Source organism: Poeciliopsis prolifica, unplaced genomic scaffold (assembly GCF_027474105.1).
Source record: "Poeciliopsis prolifica strain line A6 unplaced genomic scaffold, Auburn_PproV2 SCAFFOLD003, whole genome shotgun sequence".
Classification (NCBI taxonomy): Eukaryota; Metazoa; Chordata; class Actinopteri; order Cyprinodontiformes; family Poeciliidae; genus Poeciliopsis; species Poeciliopsis prolifica.
Window position 1 is genome coordinate 3,256,940 of NW_026562378.1, and position 21,281 is coordinate 3,278,220.

Below are 21,281 nucleotides of genomic sequence, written 5' to 3' on the forward strand. Positions count from 1 at the left end.
CCGTCCCAGTTTAGAGAGTAAACAGAATCTGTGCGTGAAGGAAGTGTTCTGTCTGGGCTGCAGGAGCTTACAAATACACACCATCATAGTGAAACCAGACCAAGACATTGAAGATATGGAAACAGCAGCATCAGGAAGTTCTGCAACCGGTAACTATTTTCAACACGGTTTCGTTTCTGTATAACCGAGCGCGATGATTGAGTTTCAAAGCGGCGGGTTAAGGAAGACCTGCTGTCGACCCATGAGAGGTCGGGGGAACTGTTTATGCACGCCATCGTCCCCCGTAGTCAGAATGATAAACGCCGGCTGACCTGCAGGTCTCTGTTGTGGTTCTCGCAGAGCAGCTGCATGAGGCGTAGGATGGGCTGCATAATGGTGATGATGACACTCATCTCGCCTTCCTCTTGGCTCTTGTCGGCGGTCGGACCGGGGGCGCCATCGGCGGCGGCCGCCTGGTGCTCCTCGGCCTCCGCCTCGCGACGGTAGGTGGTGTAGGCCTTCTTGGTGATGGCGGAGGCCTCCACCAGCTGCTCCTTCACCTCCTCGGTCACCATTGCAACCACCGGCACGTCTTTCACTAACCAAAATTATACAAAAGTGAGTCAAATAGTGACAATTATGGAAATGAGATTCTTCATTTGACAAGCAGTATGGTATTCATAAAACAACCTAAATATTGCCACACTGTACTCCTACTCTACTAAGATCTGCCTCATTATTGCTGCTGTTAAACATTTTGTAGTACACAATTATAGCAACATTAAACATATTTAGAGATGAAATAAAGTGCTGCGTAGAAAACTGACTTTTTTTTTGCATCAGGGATCCACATTCGAGTTTTAGAGCCAATGTTTCTGCTTATTGCCTCTTCAAATTTTAATTTGAAGATATTTCAAACTCCTTAAAGTTTTGTCACCTTTTTTCCGTGTTGGCATGTCTTTGTCCGGTGGTTCCTCGTCCTTCTTCTTGCTCCCCAGGTCGCTGGTGTTGACTGTCACAGTGGCTTTGATCTCCTGCTGGGCCAGCTTCATGCGCTCATAAAACACCTTGAAGAATTTTTCTGACTTGTTGTCTCCAGTTAAACGATTATAAAAGGACCTCTGTGAGAACAAGCGAAGCAGAGAAAAAGGCCCAACAATTACAGGACATCAGTGGAATTCAACATTAGTCTCTTCGTTTTGAGAACTGCAAATAAAAAGAAAGATATGAGGTGTTATAATTCTTCTCTAAATGAGGTCGGTATCTTGAAGAGCAATCTAGCAGCTGAAAAAGTGAAATTCTTTGAAGCTATTACTTAGCATTACAGTGCTAAATATTAGCTTTGTATCTTACCTTTGAAGCTAATATTTAGCACTGGAATACTAAACATTAGCTCCAAAAGTGTCTGCTTTAATCTCCACACACATATATTAGACTAAATCAGCAGCATTGTGGCTGACAGTGACTGATAAGACACGAAAGATTTATAGCTATGTACATATTTTCTCATTTACTTTGTTTATTCAGTTTGTGAAACACACAAAAGGGGGTCATTTTCAGTGTTTTATTGTCACCTTGGAATTAGAAAAACCACATGATACATGGACTAGTTCAGCCTGAAGAACATTTTTAACAAAAACTTTGCTGAGGATTTATTAAGTATTTATCTACTTTGTAAACCTTCGAAGGCAGAGCCACTATATTGCAACGCAGCTTCCTGCCACAAGCTGTTAGAATGATAAACCTGTGCTAAGTTTCTGTACAACACTGCAATTATGCACTGATTCACCTACTAAGTGCTTTCATCATCCTTTTGTACGTTATGCGTTGGCTTTACAATGAATTGACAAAAGGTGGATTTGATTTCAATTCATCTATAAACACTGGAATAAAATTTAATACTACTTATCCTCCACATCGTTAATGACTTATTCTTTTTATACAAACTACAACCTAATGCCATCTATTACACCCAGCAGTGTATTATGCGGGACTTGAAATAATCCTGTTTATCAAAACAATATTTCTGTTCGACATCCTTTAAGGCAGGGGTGTCAACATCCAGTCCTCGGTGTCCTGCAACTTTTAGATGTGCCTCTGCTGCACCACACCTGAATAGAATAATTAGGTCGTTAGCAAGGCTTTGGAGAACAAGGAAGGAGGTAATTAAGCCATTTCATTCCTGTGTTTTGTACCTGGACTGGAGTTTGACACCCCTGCTTTAAGGTGACAATATCCAGTTCTACTTAATACGTTTGAATGAGTTCCAGGGAGGCTCTTTAGTCAGATTAAAAGTATATTTAACAATGTCTATTTTTGAGCAGACAAAACATGCTTTTCATTTGTCAACACATTTCTGTATTAAAAGTGAATGTTATTAGTAAGTTTGTCGCTATGAGCAGTTAATCCCAAGAGAAATTAAAGTGAGTTTCCATGCTGATTTATTTCTGATACATTTTATTTATGACTTGGTTCCGTGGATTTTTTGTTCCTGTTTATGTATTGTTTAAATACTCTGTATGTGGCACACACTGGTCTCAACTAGATTATCATTGATTGCGACTATAACCAGGACAATTTATTGTCAAACAAATTATGATAACATATCAGGCCTAGATATCGGTTTAATGTAATACTCTAATCATGAATGATGTGTTTTCATGAGTTGTAAACAGAAAATCCTCATAATTAACAAAAGTAAAGGTTTGAACACACCGGTCTCTGTGGAATCCATCTACACAGTGTGTGTCACTTAATGAGTTGAGTTACTGGATAATACTCTACTGAGTACAACTTCCCTTGTTATTTCTTGCAGGTGACTCTTTTTATTGTCTTATTGCTTCTGTGGCAAAGCTCTGAGTCAGTTGTTTGGTTAGACACGGTTACATAAGAGTCCTTTCACAGGAAAACAAGCTTAGCACTCCTCCTCGCTCACCTGACCCAACATTACCCTGTGTGCCCTCTGACCCCTTGGCCAGCGACGTATTTGTGGCATGTCATGGACATGCTGGGTGTCGATGTCTATGAGCTGCTCTCTCCATCAACAGCAGAACCCAAGACAAGATCTGGGATTAGCCTGCAGCCGACTACTAAAGGCTTCTTAGGCGTGCAACCAGTCCCACAACTCGTCCACGTGCTGCACATGCACATACCTCAAAAGCGAGCACGCTTTGAACACGAGGCTAGTCACGTCAAACACAAACTGGGCTAGACCCTAATGGAAGTTTCGCAGATATAATTACTTTGGTAAGTGGGGAAAGTTAGCCGAAGAAATGATAGGGAATCAAATGTTCTACACTTGGTGCGAGTACACAGACTGTAATCTTGTGCGACAGCGTTAGGGTTACGTTTTATTTTTTCCTGCAACCCACTCGTCTGTTCTGCCCCATTTTCCTTGCAGCAATCCCACCCCCGTCCTCGTCCCCCTTTACGTAAGACATGTAATCAGCTGAGTGGTTACAGTGAGGGCACACAGCACCTCAGCTCTAAACACTGTTACATCAGCCCACAGAGGGTGAGCTGAGGAGGGCCAGATGCAGGGGAGAGAGAGAGAAACAGAAAGAGAGGAAAACCCTGCCCTACTTTCATTGCCAGAATGGCACGAAGGGAACGTGTGGTGTGAGAGGAAAAGAGTTCGAAAGTAGGAAGGGAGGTGGGGCCCGGGGTTGATGGAAGCAGGACTTATCACGTTGAGATTCTGGGGCAGTTTGGAAAGCCTGTTGCATAAGACTCTTTCTAGGTTCAGCCTAACTAAATTACTTGTCTGAGATAGAGGAAATGTCTAAACAATGAAACACACAGCCAAAGTATCATATCAGCCCAGGGAATCTTTGATAACAGCGAACAGGGCTGGCCATTGAGTGCAGGCATGCAGTGTGGGCATGGCAAATCCCGAGGAAAACGGATCCCCCTCATATGTTACAATGTTTTTCTCCTCTTCTCTTCTTCCTTTATGCAACTATTCTTGCTTGTTTCTGGGAGTACACAGAAACAAGTGATAGTGATCTGATTAACAAGCCAGCTCTTTTTTTTTAAGGAGGGAAAACTCAAAAGAACAGAAAAACAACAGCTCTAGGATTCAGTGTATTAAAAACAGAACTCATGACCGTGCCCATAAAAACTAAATTTCTTCACCAATGTGAAGGCTTTCATTCCACCAACACTCGGCAGTCGTACTTTGCCCCCGGGGCAAAAGGAATGGCGTACAAATTTTGTATGGGGGCCCTGTTTACTCCGATTCCGGGTGGATATCAGACCTCATTTGTTTTTAACCAAAGTGAATCTGCTGATGACTATCGCTGCAAAGTAAGACCGACAGACGCTTGCTTGCTCAGACTGGTCTAATTTGCGTATGAAGCTGCAGTTCAAGGATGGATTTACAAATTGATTTCAAAGTTGGCATGAATTTATACACAAGAAAGGACTGCCTCGCTTATATCCGTAAAATAACTGCACGGTTTAAAAAGTTAATTGATTAAATGCAACCTCAGTTTCACAGCTTTTTTTCTGTCCAGTGGCTAAAGTGCCAAGCAAAAGTTTTTATACTGCTTTAACTTTTACGTTACAACCACAAACGTCAATGTCTTTTTCGAGGGGATTTTATAATCAGAAGACCAATACCAATCGATGGATTCAATTCAAATTTAAAAATCCTTGAATGCATGTTCACATTTTATACTGGAAGCACCAGTATGAAAGTCTGGGTGAATATCAATATCCGACATTGGTGTTATGGCAGATAACTGATAGTTATCGACATTGTATATACTCTAGGTATTTCACCAACCATGATACCTTGGAAAAAAACAAAGACAAAACACAGCTGACATCACCACAGCTACTTGATCTACCCACAATCCTGTGCTGCATTGCTATCACTGTCACATGACCAAACAAAAACCACATGACCAACCATCTCCCTTATCCCCATAAAACAAAACCGCAACAAGATCCAAATAAATATCGATTATTAATATTAATATCCCGTTTTTATTTACCGATACGTTAAAAAATACTACTAATATTGGCCGATATAGATGTCACTGCCGATATATTACAAAGTCCTACAAATTCATCGGGGCAAAAGTAAAACAGTCATTGTATATGTTCAACAAAAATGTACAAATGTTTGCAGCTCCTCCAGAGTTAGCCGCATCAGCAGAGCTCCACCAGAACCCAAGACGAGATCTGGGATTATCCAGATCTCGTCTTGGGTTCTGGGATTAGCCAGATCTCGTCTATGGGAAGAGTGTTGGTCCCGCACTCTAGAAAACTATGAGTCACTTCAGAGTGGCAAGAAGAAAGCAATCATTGAACTAAAGCGTCAACAAGTTTGGTCGGAATTTATGGAAAGAATGATTGAGCTAAACACAGGGCAATTGTGCAACACACCCTGTAAAAACACTTAACGATGAGACACGAGTTCACCTTGAAGCAGCACAACAACCCTGACAAGATACAACAGAATAGTCTAGATCCACATTCACAGCACTGGACTATTAAATGCGTTGAAAACCTGCACAGAGCAAAGTTACAAATTACTTTCTTGCAGCACATCAAGACATCATGTGACAAAAAAGGAACAAATTCAAAAGAAAAGGCCCCCACTTCCAATGTGATTAACCTCTCTAGACAGTGTGTTCAGCACGTGCTTCTCCCTAGTGCCTGTTGAGTCATTCTTAAAATAAGCAGTCAGTCAGCCAATTAGCCTGAGCTTTCTCCACAGGGAAGATTAACCCTCTTTGTGTATCACTACAGAGCCATTAAGGCCGCCGGGAGCTGTGCAGCTCCTCCTGTTGCCGGTCATGTAAGCTCATACCGACTCGCCTCTCTCTCTCCTAATCTGCGGGATCAACATGGGAGGCACAGCGGGGACCTTCTCTCTGACTATTTAGCGCGTCTACTTTTCTCTCCGCTTCCTGTCAGATGCCACTCTGGCTCCTGGCATCAACACGAGCCAGTTATGTAAGGCCTGTTTATACCATCAGCTATCTGGTTTTATCCGCCTCGGCAGCCTGACACCTCAGTGAGTGACAAAGCCATCTCTGTTCCTATTGGGTAGCAAAGCTTGGATACTCTGCCACCGCCCAGCTACCCATCCACTGAGATCTACTCCTCAAAGCGGACACAAGACAGACACGGTTCACCGATCGTTTAAAGCGTCTTCTCAGAAATATCGACAGGCAACTAGCCAATCAAAGGCAGCGAAGTATAAAGTAAGCACAACAACCTGACCAGAACTAAGCAAACTTCCTTAAACTGTAACATCTGAAAAGGAGCAATCCTTGGATGTGTTGTGGCAAAAGGAGAGCTGGCATGTTGACGGCGTTAATGCCTGGAAACTCACTTTGCAGAATCTTTTTAAAGGTTTCCAAGAGGTGGCCGAGCCGTGAACTTGAACCAATCAGAGGTGGAGGGGGATCAGTCTGGGAAGGGAAAGCTGCGTGCCACAACAAGCCTCTCGAGTAACATTGGCAACACCTGTTTGCTCCTATGAGTTTCAGGGATCTCATGCAGTGAGAAAGTGTTGAAAAGATGTTCTTTATGCCATGAGGAGTGGAGACGATATACTTCATTAGTCTAATAACAGAAACAGGCTCTCATTAAAAAAGCTCCTACCTACACAGTGTAGGTACCTGCTTTTATGGATTGACAGGTAATGGAATTTGATAAGGAACGTTTGAATAGAGTGTGCACCACCTTTTGTTTTTTTGTCAATATAATTGAAACTTTACCTTTATAATGTGATCTGGTTATTTGGAAACTCTTAATCAGTAATTCATATTTTATGGCCCTTTATCTTAGAAGTTCTTCAAATGGGGAAGACAAGAGAACAGGCTTTTCCTGTATAGGGTCTTCCATACTTCACCTTGAGCTGAGACACGGTCACATGGCTGCAGGATGTTCATATTCACACACACATTTCACACTCCCCACAGACCACCGTACTGAACCTCTCTGGGTTCAGCATGCGTAAAGTCCTCAACAATACAACTAACAAAAACAAGAGTGTCCTACCCTTCTGGAGACAGCATTCTCCATGGACAATGGCTTTACAATTTCTAAGAGTTTTTAGCCATTTAGCAATCTCTGTAGGCATTTTGTGAAGAATCTTACAAGTGTACATAATTTCTCACTGTGTCTGATAAACATTTGCCCCTGAAAAGCTGTTATGTGACCTGCAGATACAAAAAAACAGGTAATTGGAAGAGAAATCATTTCCACTAAGTGCCGACATCAATGTCAGTTTTAACCCTTCGAATGAAGTATGGAAGAGCCTTAAGGCAGACAAAAGTCAGGAACAGAAACCCTGTAGACTTTAATGTATTTTGGCTCCAAGTCTGTGATTTATAAGACAGAAGTATTTCACAGAGCTGTTGTTGCATCAACTTTGCAGATGCTGCAGGTCTTCTGGTTCTGGTCTGCCTTGGTTCTGGTTTGGATCCCCAAACCAGAACCAAACGTGCAGATGCAGCATTCAGTTTCTATGTTCCACTGATCTGAAAACTGCGCAACTGCTTAAACACAGAGTTCCTTTAAATCAAGGCCATAAAACAGACTAGAGCTGCATTTGGATAGCAATGACTGGAACAGTGATCATTATATTTCATGATGGCAAACTGATACAGTTTGATGATGTATCAGTTGACAAAATGTAACATTTATTGCTCGATTCATCATTGATTTTCCCTGGAAGAGCGGGCCGAAGCAGCTGGAGCGGGAAGTCTGGGCCTCTGCCCAGGCTGCTGCCGCGACGATCCAACCACAGATGAGTGGAAGGTAACGGGTGGATGGAGGTAGAGTCGCATACCATCAAGAAAACATCTAACTGCAATATTATTGCTGAAATATCACAATGCTGACATCTGTTCACATGATTCCACATTTTCTTTTCTCCTTCAATTTTTTTGTGTCCACCATTAAAGTAACGGGTTTGTTCCAGGTACATGAAATGTATCAGCTTTGATGGCCATGTCAGTGCTTTTTTGAAGTTTATTGTGTTTTGTGCTTCTCAGTCGACCATTTGAAACATTTGTGCAGCCTGTTCTAACCACAGGAACAAAGATGAAGAAGAAACCGTAGCAACCAGTCGTAATAATGTTGTGTATGAATATTAAATCTAGATACTTTTGAAATTGTCATACAATTTAATTATGAAATAAAGAAAAAAAGCAAGTGACTGATTGTCAGGCAAGTAAAAATCAAAGAGAAACGAATAAATGAAGAGTTTGCCGGTTTGCTTGTGTTCTTCGTGAGGAGTGGTTTTAATCAACAGCTAATGATGTCATTTGTTGCTAAATACTGGGCGGATGCATTTCAGATGCTCGTTATCCTCATTTTAACAGTTTAGTCTCAAGTTATAGATGTTAGTCGCTGCCATTTCCTTCCAGCGATAAAAGCTAATTACACGTACCCTACAAATCACAATATTATGAGGCGCAGCGCTTGCTAACGGCCCGTCTTCCATGGTGCTTCTCAGCAGCTGTCACAAATTCCTTTGAAGAACGGCCCCGAGACGCTTTCTTCCCGTCTCAGCGTGATTTCTGTTTTTTGGTGAGAACTGCAGTGGCGAAACGCTTGGCTGAAATCAATCACCCCTCTGAAGCAAACAACCGGAGCAGAGTTGGCAAGCGGGTGTGAAGTGGGCGGAGCGTCACGAGCGGCGCTCTATTGTCGCCAAACATGCTGCTGAAATTCGCCGGTTCTGTGATTCTAACACATTTTGTCACAGGATGTGGTGGCCTGAGCGGTTGACTTGTTGAAGGCTGACAGATGGGGGAGGGGAGAAGAGGGTCTTCATCTTTGCGACCATAGCATAAAACTGTCTAATGAAAATATTTCCTGCCTCGCTTTCAATTTCTCATAGTCTGAACGCTGGCCTTGTTCACACAAGCGGCTTTGAAAGTGCGCAACAATCTCTGCAGACGTGTGAAGTTAATAATTTTGCTGCTTCCCTGTAACGCATCTGGATTGGACGGGCAAAATCCAGTTCATCAAGTTCCAGCGACATGCCTTCAACCTTTACCGGTTAAATCCCAGATGATCACATTTCATAAGTTTAATTCTGGCTCGTTTCAACCTGAACTCAAGCTCTCACTTCAGCTTTTCTTTTTTCTTTTTACATCTACTCTTTTGGTGTGTGGAGATGGATTACGTCATTGTTTTATTAATGCTTGTTGTGTTTTCTGCTTCTCAATAAAATTAACCATTTGATGCATTTGTGCAGCATGTTCTGCACACAGGAACAAAGACGAGGAAGAAACCGTAGCAATAAGTTGTCATAAACAGAGTTTTTTTTTTTGTTTTTCCCCCCACATCGCTTGTTGGCTTGTTTACAACTCCGGTTTTGCCCTGAAAACAAAAGTCCAGATCGCATGCATCAATCTGTGTTTTTCTGCAGTTTTTTCCACTGAGGCAACAATGGGCTCCTCTGTCCTGAAAGCGGGGCATGCAACCAGTTGTGCAAGACAGGAAAATGTGATGGATCTGCTGATACATAGAGTTTTTATTTTACTCTGGATCACAGATAATATTTATACAAAGCTCAATTGTAGCACGGTGTTGTTCAGAAAAATAATTAATTTCATGTCCGCACATAACTTTGGTACATTTTTTTTTTTTAGTTAAACAAAATGCTGAACTTTTCTGCAAGACATCCTGTAAAATACATGCAAATCATTTGTGGGCGATTATGTTTGATAGTCAAATCATTGCTTCAAATAAAACCTTCCTTGATAATTTAACATGCACGTTTAGAAAATTTCCATTCTGTTGAAGACCAATAAAGAAACTTTTTTTATTTCAGAAATGTTCTAATAAAATAGTATGCCATATGCTGTAAAGAAAATTTGTTCTTTTGCATAAAGTTCTGCTTCAAGATTGTGGCCACGCTGATTTTGCCGAGCTCAGCATTCAGCTAATCTCCTCTCTCTCTTCTTCTCCTCACAATACCTCATAGATTAATCATCTATGAGGTATTGTGAGGAAGTCTAATAGTGATTTAATGGTCAATAAAGGAGGAATATGTGCTTTAGGAAAATGTGGTCAGGTGCCACATCACACTGGAAAATGACTTTGGGATGATAAAGCTCATCAGCAGTGAGCAGTTAAGCTGGGAAATGTGGCTTAAAAATAAAAATTTCAAATTTTAAACTGATTCCCCCACCCCCTGTTTTCTTTTCTAATAAAAGATATTACAGAAAGCATTTTAAAAAGTGTTTTTTTTTTCAATCATAGGAAAAAAAGAATAAAACAAAAGCGAAAAATTTGTTCCGCGTGACGAAAATCGCATCGTTCAACTTCTGTCCGACCATGTTGGCCCTTAATTAATGTGCACCAGGCAGCGTCTCATGTCCACGAGATTTTATCTGGTGCGCACGAGATAATATGTGTTGTGCAGCAAAAAGTATCTGGTGAGAAGGTTTTTTTTTTTTAGATATTTGATTGTCCCTCTAGGTCAGGGGTGTCAACATCCAGTCCTCGAGGGCCGGTGTCCTGCAACTTTTAGATGTGCCTCTGCTGCACCACACCTGAATAGAATAATTAGGTCATTAGCAAGACTCTGAAGAACTGATCTACACAAGGAGGAGGTAATTAAGCCATTTCATTCCTGTGTTTTGTACCTGTGGCACATCTAGAGACTCCAGGACAGTGGCCCTCGAGGACTGGATGTTGACACCCCTGATCTAATGGTTCTGTTCAATCTAGGACTTGTATAGCAGACTATTAGGGTGAGGCGATGTGAATTTTATGACTATATGACTACATTGTATAGTCATAAAATGACCAGAAATAAAATGCAATTCTACCAATGGCACGTTTTAATTTTAAGAGAAAAAGAAGTGGATTTAATGAGAAAAAAAGCTTCTATAGAGTTACGAAGATCTGACTTAACCAGCTCAGTGGTTATGTCAGGGTGGCTTTCTTTGAAACAGATTCAGTCGTTTGCTTAATGGATGCAAAGTCCTGCTACTGATAATAACTAGGTGATGATGTGATAAAATATGAAATACGTCCTCGTTTGCAAAACTGATACCAAAGTGCGACACTCAACTTTCCTTATTTAACTTTTTTGTTACTTTTTGTGTGAAAGTGTCTGCAAAATTGTCACTTTATTCTGAAGACACAAGGTAGAGGGGATAATAATCTGCATATTCCAAAAATGAAACCTTCAAAAACCAAAAATTCAGCAAATTTCTGGACTAAATATCCTTTTTGATCATCGATCGTTTTTGAAAAAATCTAACTTTTTGTAAAAACGATAATAGAATTTCAGTAGCTGCAATAAACAAAATGAGAGAGAGAAAAAAAGAGTTTTCATTTGAGATTAAATGAGCAAAATACTATTTTCTTGAGCTCCTGTGGCAACTCCATATTCTAATATATGTTATTGTATTGAGGTTCCAGATCAATTAAGTCTTCTGGTGCTGGTTCTACTCTGCAGCAGGAGAACCAAACAGGGAGAAGCAACTTTCACCTTCTATGCTCTACTATTCAAAAACAAGCTTCCAGAAAACTGTGAAACTACTGTTTCTTTAAATCAAATCTAAAAGAGTTGACTTTGATTAGTAGTAACTGGAACATTAATCAACATATTTGATGGGTAGTGATGATTTTGATGAAACAAACAAAATAATGTTTATCGTTTGTTTCATAATTGGTCATTTTTTATGATGTAAAGCACTTTGAACCGACAAAAATACAAAATGACACTTCAGCCCTAAAGTTTGGCAGAAGCAGGTCTAAACTCAGGCCACAAGAAGTGGTGTTTTCTCAAGTTGCATCACAGAACCTGCTGAAACCAAGTTTGTGGGTTGGATCTTTCACTGCCCTCTTCCCATTAGCAAAGCATGACCCAGTTAAGATTCTGGCAGGAACGCCAGGCGGCCCGAGGCGCTGGGCGTCACTCTTCCAGGCAGCGCTGCAGCTTATGTAACCGGGAGTCAAGCCAGCGTACACCTAAGGAAGTCAGGCCTCGTCAGGTAACAGCAACATGCAAATGGAGGATGCATTATGCAAGATAGCCGGCAACATCACACACACTGCACAAAACCACAAACCAGAACGCCCTGATAGACGGTTTTATGAGCAGCACGCAAACACGCACACGAAGCATGCACAGACACACCGGCACAGACCAGCAGTACACCCTGCGACGCTGAAATGATTTCACTGCAAACAGTGGCACTCTTGTCCTGAAAACTTCCGTCTGCGAGACTCCCGGAGAGTTAGGGTTGCCTGGGTAACCCTTGGCGAGCCACAAGGAAGCAATGATGCATTTGTCTGCACAGCTTGGAACTTTCCCAGAAATCCCGTGATCATGCTGTTGTGTTTGGCTTTCTTTTTTGTCCTCCACCACAAAACAAAATGTGGATAATAATAATAAAAAAAAAGTCAAGGTACTTTTCTACACCTGGCTGCAGATTGACCACAATATTTCCTGAACCTTAAAGGTGTGCGCAGCAACATATCTGAGTGCAGATTCCAATCGTGCCTTACATGCATGCTTTAAGTAGTCATGTAATCAAAACAAACACACAAATGCTTAACCTCGACTGAAACTTCACACCCACAGAGAGTTGGCTGGGTACGCATGAACTCGGTGACCTGCACTCACCTGGATTACTGTGTTTCCGCCCTCCAGCAGCGCGATGGCCAGTCGGATGCTCTCCTGGAAGATGCGGTCGCTGGTGGCGTTCATGATGAGGTCGATCACCAGGTCGGAGGCTCCCTCTTTGTCGAGGTGGCACTGGACCTCGGCCAGACTCAGCTCCCCCCGTCCTCCGATGCCGGAGCTCACCACTGGAGGCGAAGAAGTCAAACCTATCAGAATCCACTTTCTGGATCGTTTGTGTAAGGGGCAGAACATGGTGACAAACATCTCACCAAATTGTCACAGGAAATATTTTTGGGAAACTTGGCAAAAATTTTATGTTAAAGCGTTACCCATGTTCCAGGCACATGGTGCTAAAAAATGGCACTATCAAGTAAGCATATTAACTTTAGACATTAAAAATGCTATACATGTCAAATATGACTTAAAGAAATTTACTTCAGGATTTAACATTATGAAATTGGGCCTTTGGCTCTTTAAAACGTCCTGCTCTTTCTGAAACTCCGCCTTCAGGGAGGCATAACCACATCGTTCTACTAACCCTTCAACAAAGTCTTTACCAACAATGCACTGAAAAGTAGTTAATAAAATGAGCTCAAACGTGTTTGCTAACTGCTGCTGGCTAGTCTGAAGGAGCTTAGTGGCGGTGCTAGGTTTTGGATGCCTGGTTGGCTGGCATCAGAGATTAAAGTGTTTTTCAAATGTGCATTAAAAACATTTTGTCAAATATTTTTTTGAAAACGTACAAACAGTGGCAGTTTTTGATATGGGCAGATGATATGCCATCATCAATTGATGGGACACCCAAGAACGAAAAAAATCAATAAATAAAAATCTTGTGAGTTGTCCCCTAAACAAATTTACAACTAGTTGAATGCATGTGTAGTGGAGTAAGTTTCACTTATTTGCTTTTGAGAACTCATCAGCACCACCAGTTTCAGAATATAAAAAAAACAAAAACAAAACATTTCTAGCATTGGTGGGAGTGCAGAAGGAGGAGGAGCAAGCCCAGGGCAGAGTTCCTGAAAGAACCACAGCTGCGTACATATTCATATTTTACACTTTTACTAGAGTGTCATTAATCTGAAGACATTTTTTTATTGATTGACAGCACTTGTTTACACATAATCTTAAAGGAGGGGCATTTTTTTAGCTCTCATTAGTCAATACTTATTTTGGACTATGTTTCTTTGCACATCTAGAGACAGAATTTGTATGTATTTTTTTCCCCATTTATCTTTGAATAATCGGGTAAAGTCCCATCAGGTGTGATGAACAGCATCTCTGAATAGATGGACTGCCCTGCACTTCATCTTTTCCCATCATCCCATTAGCGCTGACCGCCCTCCTTGTCCTATCTTTGCTGAAGTGAAGCATTTCCACAGCATGATTCTGCCACCACCGGAATTCACAGCGGGAAAATAAACTTGCTCCTCGGTCTTCATGAAGCCGTTTCTTCACTTATGTTCTCCAACAACCCTTTGAGACCTTCACAAAATAACTGCATTTACTCTATATGAAGAGTTGTTGCATTGAAAGAGGGAGGCCAAGAAATGCATTTTTAGATTTCCATTTTTAAAACTTCTTTTATTAACCATGCATTCTCAATTTTATTATCGTGTACTAGTTTATGTTGGAAAAATCCAAATGAAATAGGTTCATTTGGAAAATATGGCCAACAATACCTGCACTTTACGTTCTAGTAAGATTAGATCAAGTTGGAAAAACCACTAAACCACTTTTAAAAATTGTTGACTTAAGTGTATTACAGTACGGTTAGTCTGTATGAATGTGTATTTATTTTTTTTCTCTGTTTCACTACATTCTTCTGTTTTCTGCTTTATGACATTCTGTTGTGATTTTTTGTTTTCTGGACATGAGAATTTCTTATTTTATTTAACCAAAGAAGTTTTATTTAACTTCTTTGGTAAAATAAAATGAAAGCATTTGCATCTGAGGTCGTAAAGTGACAAAATGGGAAAAAGTTCATGAAGTGTGAATATTCTCGCAAGGCACTAAAAGAAAGACACAAAACCTCCTCATGTTAAAAGAACGAAGTAACCAGATAAATGCACGATCAAAACAAATAAGGCAACATGTGGGCGCTTTATTAGAGGAGGTTGCAATTAAATGATCTATTTGGAGGAGAGGTTTACAGACTGACTCATGCATTCAGACGCCACACACGAACCACAACACTACAAGCGCCTTTAATCCACAGAGGTATTTTAATTCCCGCTGCTGCCGCCATCCGACGCACGCAGCAGAGGGAGGAACCGGTGACATAACGATACCCGTCAGAGCCATCTCTAGCAGGGCAGGCGGACTGAATCGACAACGTGTCCCGTTCTGCATGGCGCTTGGAACGCCGGTCTCCTAGCAATGACACGGGCAGCGTCGGGCCAAGGAGAGAGCCTTGAGGAGGCTTAAAAGGAGCACAAGGTCACTGGTGTGAATTAGGTCCTCTGTTTTCCCTATGCATTACAGACTAAATGATGCAATACGGACTATTTTATTCGGGGTTAGCCTAACCACGAAAGGATGTCTGGACGGCAGTTTTCCGTGCGTTTGCGTTCTGTTTATTCGTCTGAGAATCTGATTTGTGAGGTGAAGAAATGTGTGACCTTGATCGGCAGATTCGACCCACAGTCTGTTCCCTGCTACCCACTGGAAAGTGTCAGCGTTATCTCTGTCTTTTCTGTGTAATCTGGGTACTGGCAGCCGTTTCCGACATGAAACGACTCAAAACAACTCTTTGACGTCAAATTTTCAACTAATTTCTTTTTCAAATTTACTCAGTTTTGAAGCACAAACACTCAACTCCAACAACTGTCATAGCGCTAAAAAAAAACATTAAAAAATTGGTAGCTCATAAGAAATTCAATTGATATTTATTTAAAATATCACTTCCATATTCATATCAATGCATTACGAAGACCAAGACTTGCACAGCATTTTTAAATGATAAAGTATTTGGAACATCTTGACTAAACTTCCCCTTCTAGGGAGCTCTTTGAGAATTTGCAAGTTTCACTTTTGCTAATCAAATAGAGCGTTAGATTGCCCTAAAAAAAAAACAATCTCTTTATATAACACCCATCTTATGGCTTCAGATCAAGATAAAAAAGAAAACTTCTGTTCTAGGAACATCTACATCTTTATTGAAAACTTCATTAGTTGCATTACGTGCCTGTGGCATCAAACACTTTATCAGTTTTCATTCCCCTCATATCGTTTGACTCACGTGCGGGTGATTTTCCTTGAGCTCCGGGCGTGACTGGGCCGTTGCTGTAGGATGTGAGGCTCTCTCTCCTCTGACCAGGTTTGACGTTGCCATAGTACCGGTTGACCAAAATTAGACGCAAAGCCTCACCCTGTTTGAGAAACTCGGCGTTAGGGTGAAAAGAAAACAACCCAAAACATTCTGTTGAAGCAATTTAACAGTACAAGTTATTGTAACAATGTGGCAACAAATTAAACTAAAAATCACACAAAACTATTGAAAACAAATGGTTACACAAGAAACAACTTTTTTTCTTTTCTTTTTTTTGGATTGCATGAGCAATATGTGTCATTACTGATTATCACTACTCTTCAGATGATCAATGTGAAGGAGGATCCGGGTCAATTGACTCCCTCATCATCCCTGCATCCATCAATCCATCCATCCATCCATCCATCCATCCATCCATCCATCCATCATCTGTTCACCCTTGTCCCCATTGGGGTCGTGAGGTGCTAGTGCCTCACCAGCTGTGTTCCAGACGCCAGTCTGTCGCAGGGCAACACAGAAACAAACAGGACAAACAACCATGCACACACTCTCACACCTCTGGAATCTGGAAAGACCAATTAACGTAACAGTCATGTTTTTGGACTGTGGGAGGACGCCGGAGTACCCGGAGAAAACCCAGCATGCACAGGGAGAACGTGAAAACTCTGTGCAGAGAGACCCCGGGCCGGGCATCTTGCTGCAAGGCAACAGTGCTACCAACTGCGCCACTGTGCACTGTGTTTTCTCCAATGCAACCTGAAAGAATTCCAATTTGGCTTTCATTTGACTGGATGAAGCTAAAAAAGTAGCTGTCGGCTCGGCCTGGAGCTTAGCTAGAAGCCAGAAGCTAACCTCAAGGTGAATGTGGGCTTGTGCACTCAGTTCATTTCTAAAGTATGTCAGCTTGTCTTGAACAGCCAGGAGTTAGCCTCTCAGATATCACAGCATGCATTCTCAAGTTTTTATTTTTTATATACACAGCTAACTTCAGTAATTTTCCATTTTCTTCCCACTGCCACCCGAATTGCCTTTATTGGACAGAATGAAGCTATAAACTTATTTTTCACCTTGACATTGCAGCTAGAAGCTAACCTCAAGCCAGAAGCTAACATCAAGGTGGATGTGGCACACGGGGTTGAGAAATTGTCTCAGATTGTATAAATATCGCTCTTCAAATTTGTATGTACTGCTAGGTAAGTGCAGATAAGTTGACTTGATTAGATGATAACTTACAGGCTTGAGAGAAAGTAATTTTAGTAAATATCTACACCATATCTGGCTATTCTGGAGACGCGTTAACCACCTTCTTAGTATATGAAGAAATTACAATATTTTAAACGACAGACGAGAGACCACAATGAGGCCTCTTTGCCCCCCACAGCTCTTTCTTTGATTGGTGGAGTGCACAGAAGCAGCATTGAAGGATTCTTTATAAAAACCACCGCGTTTATCGGTAAAAAAGATTGAAAACTGCTGGTGATGTCCTCTCCCGCTGATCTGCCTCACATGTTGCATTCAAAAGAAGTGTGATCAGAGTGAATGGGCGCCATGCTGTGGAAGCAGCGTGACCGTGAGCGCTTCGCAACAGTTAGTCAGCTGCTGTCGCACGGCAAAAAAGGGATGGGAGTCTTGGACCAGACCACGGCAAAACACTTTACCTACCCTCCTCTGGTCCTCCACTTGCTTCAGTGGCTGGTTGGGATCAAGCTCCTTAAAGGTGTTGTGAGTAAACAGAAAGCATTGAAATAAGAAAAAAGTGAATAAAAGAAAAGTTTGGAAAACTGGGGGGTTAGGGGGAAATAATTAAGAGAACAAAACAGGTGTGTTAATCCTGTGCAAATTAGTTACTTTACATGCATGCAGGAAACGGGGTGCAGATTCGATCATGCAGTTAAGAGGGAAGTGGTTGTGTCAGGGAAGATGTGAGGTTGAGTCAAACTCATGCGAGGTTTCATGCAAGGGAGGACAGCTATTCATTCTAAAAGCAAGCAGCACCTGCAATATTTTTAACAGGGGCAGTTTGTGTTTCATCCCGTGACACACAAACATTAAAAATATCACATTGACCGATCTCAAAATTTGACTCGTGAGAAGCTCGGCACAATCTCAGGCCCACAGCACGACGTGGGGCTATTTGTCGCACTTCCATCCCCTCCCTCCCCACCTCTCCCGCCAAACATCACAAATTGATACAGTAGCGAGATAAAAGTATTTACATGACAGAATGCCAAGCCGCCTGAGGGGAGTAAACATAAAACAAGATCAAATGTGCAGGTGATATGAGTTACTCACACACACTGTTGCAACAGTTTGGCATGAAAAATCCCTCATCCATGATTCCAAACCCCAACTGTACTGGCATGAAACTGGAGTTTGGACAAACACCAAAGACCCGGGGTGACTCAGGCGGAGTCATAGGGGTAATTCAAAGACAAAACGCATGAGGATGGGCAGGGATTCTGATCTGCTGAGATGAAGAGATGTGAAACACCAAGCACGAACGTGATGGCATAGAACCGGTGTATCACGAATGACCCGAATCGTCTTTAAGAACACACCTCTGCAGGGACTTCGGGTTCAGGCAGAGGTGCCAGCTGATTGGAGATAAAAGGATGATGTTAGTTAAGGCGGGAAGGGGTTAATTTTCTTGTGTTTTTGCCTTCAACGTGCAGCACCCTCTTTAAAAAAACAAAACAAAACCTCATCATAATATATCTATACAAGTCTGCCAGATTTCTATAATCCACTAACATGCACGACTGGATTTAATCAATGTGCATGACTTGGAGCAAAGGGTGGAAGGGAACATTGCATCATTTTCATGGTTTCACTGAAGAGAAAACACAGATGAGAAGCAGCATTGACCTGCAGCGGCAAGAAAGCAGAAGCTCTGTGAAGGGGTGGGGGAAATGCTTTGTCTTCTCTTTCGACTTTGGCTACGGTGCAACACGTTAGTGTCTGTTTAGTGACCCGGTTCCCTTTTAACCTCTTGCCCATCTCTAACAGTGACACTGCAAGTATTAGCAAAGCACAAGATATGCATGCAATCTGCACCAATTTATGCACCGAGGTGCTGCTCTTGTACAGATGCAGCAAAAAAGTCAGGAGGAACAATTTGCAAAGTGGTGGCAAAGAAGGTGAGATGGAAGTAGTTTTGATGATAGCAAAAAAAAAAAAAAAAAAAACAGAAAATAACCACAGCTTACCTGCCTATTGTGTTCAGAATGTGAAAAACCAGTTACACAAGTCATCTAATTTTAAACATTTCCAGATATATTCAGCAAAAACACAACAACAAACAAATCACAGAAAAAGGGAAGAATTAAAAACATCTAACATCTAATTTTGGGACTTGCTTTAAAGTGAAAGCACAAAAGAAGAAAGATTATTGCATAACATTATTGGGATGGACGATACGGACTTAAACGTTTTATCACGATATTTTGTGGCATCATGATAATGGTAAAAGCTTCGATACCTATTCATTACTTCTTTTGTAGATGATTGTATGTCGTGTGTCACAGCCCTCACTGACACACAGACACAAATGCTGCTCTTGAAAAACATTCCCATTTGTAGAACACATCTTCAGGACATGAAGTGTGATTTGTATCACTGAAATCCACACACTAATTGCATTTAATTGAATTTACAAACTTATTTATTTTCTCTGCTGTTAAACAAACAGCAGAGAAAATAAAGAGTGAAACTAGCAGTCCTGACACGATGGACAGGAATAATCAATAATAAATCACAATTTTTATCATAAGTAACATATTGTGATGCATGACAAATGCTCACCCATAATTAGATTAAATTATTATTGATTAAAATCTGGAAATAAAGAAAGACACTTTAAGGTTTTTTTTTTATTAAAAAAACTTTTAATAAGGAAAAGTTTAAAGTCCCTAAATTGTTATTTACACCGACTTTAATTTAGCGCCAAACAGGGATACAGTTGCACAAACGACACTCTTCTGTGTGGAATTTGTTAACCACAGAAGAACAAAGAAAATTTCCCAAAAGCTCAAAAGGTGTAAGAATCGTTTTCAAGAGACACGTCCGACTGTTGTTTCAGGTGCCGTCAACAGGAAGTAGGACTTCAGAATTGAAGTTTAGCGTATTAGAGGAAGGTTGCTCCTCTTGATGTGTTCATGTTTTGTCACATTTTGCAAGATTGCAAAAATGTATTAATACTACAGGTGATGCAAACAGAGACTGAGCTTTTAGCTACGCAAACTGTGCTAATCATGCTGAGCGCAAAGCTAATAAACAGCTAAAAATGTCAAGCCGAGGTATTTTGTCTTTGCTTTGAAACATGTTTTACTGTATAACGATGACCTCTCACTACCCTGCCTCTAGTTCAAATAGAAATAATAATGGATAAGAGAAACAATAATAATCTCTTATTAATTTATTGGAAATGTACAGACTTCTAAGAAAATCTAACGCTCCACAAACTAAAGCAAAGCTTTTTTTCCTCATTAAAGTTAAGCTACTTTGAATGAATGCATAGGATGTTACATAGCGCATAAGTAGATTCTGAAGTGTGCAAAAAGGAAAAAAAGTAGTGAGTTTTATTTTTTAAGAGTAAAGGAAATGCGTTTTCATTCTCTTAAGTAGGTTTTGTTTCTACAGAGGCATCTTTCCCATAACTTTGACTGAAATTGGACATTTTCAGTGATGCAGAGAGAGCACTCTTTTGGTTTTTCCATCATCTTTTTAAACATATATTAAATTATTCAAGAGAAAATGGTACATGCTATAATCAGAACCAGAAATTTACTAAATGAATGAAGGGTACAACTCTAATTTAAAAACTGACTGACACTGGCTCTTTTTCTAGTTACATGAGGGGGACGTTTCAGCCACAAATAAGATCAGAATTAGTTTACACACATGCACGAAACTTGGGGGCTGGGTATGTGGAAAAGTAAACATTGAGAACCCAGTTGTGCCGCTTTAAGGTGATTAATTGTGCAACTGGACAGGAATTTCCCTGCATGAAGTCTTCTTTAGAGTCAACAACCATTTCCACAGAAACAATTTCATGCATCATGCAAGCAACTGAAGGCACATTCAGACTCTGTCAGCACGATTGAGCTTAATGCCTTCTTCATTTTTCTGTTGCGCGGACGTCCATCGTTTGAGTAATCTGGCCTCTTTTACGTGCCCAAAAATGCTTCTACAACACTTTTAGCTATATAAAACCAAAAAAAAAAATGCCTCATTTCGACTTGACCTCCTTAGATTTTTAGCATAATATTTGCTTGTCATGTTTCCTGCAACTCTTTAAATTGTCTCAAAAGTAGTGGTGGAAAAAAAAAAGATCGGCAAAGAGCTGACAAAAAAAAGCTGTTTGCATCTCTTAAAGAGGCCAGAAATGGCAATTTTTCTTCTTTTGAAACATTAAAG

General features: G+C 40.9%; 1 protein-coding gene across 14 annotated transcripts in view; it reads right to left on the reverse strand.

Moving 5' to 3' along the window:
* The window catches only part of LOC129353750 (inositol 1,4,5-trisphosphate receptor type 1-like), a 108,304-nt gene that overhangs the window by 42,379 nt on the left and 44,644 nt on the right, over positions 1-21,281 (reverse strand). For 8 of the 14 annotated variants that reach the window (XM_055023236.1, XM_055023181.1, XM_055023141.1 and 5 more), the window contains 6 exons: positions 18,425-18,460; positions 17,529-17,576; positions 15,837-15,966; positions 12,596-12,780; positions 917-1,100; positions 312-577 (listed from right to left, as the gene is read on the reverse strand). In XM_055023236.1, the coding sequence (XP_054879211.1) occupies positions 312-577; positions 917-1,100; positions 12,596-12,780; positions 15,837-15,966; positions 17,529-17,576; positions 18,425-18,460 (849 nt within the window). The remainder of the gene's footprint in view (positions 1-311; positions 578-916; positions 1,101-12,595; positions 12,781-15,836; positions 15,967-17,528; positions 17,577-18,424; positions 18,461-21,281) is intronic. The other 6 variants (XM_055023242.1, XM_055023226.1, XM_055023232.1 and 3 more) reach the window with 2 other exon arrangements.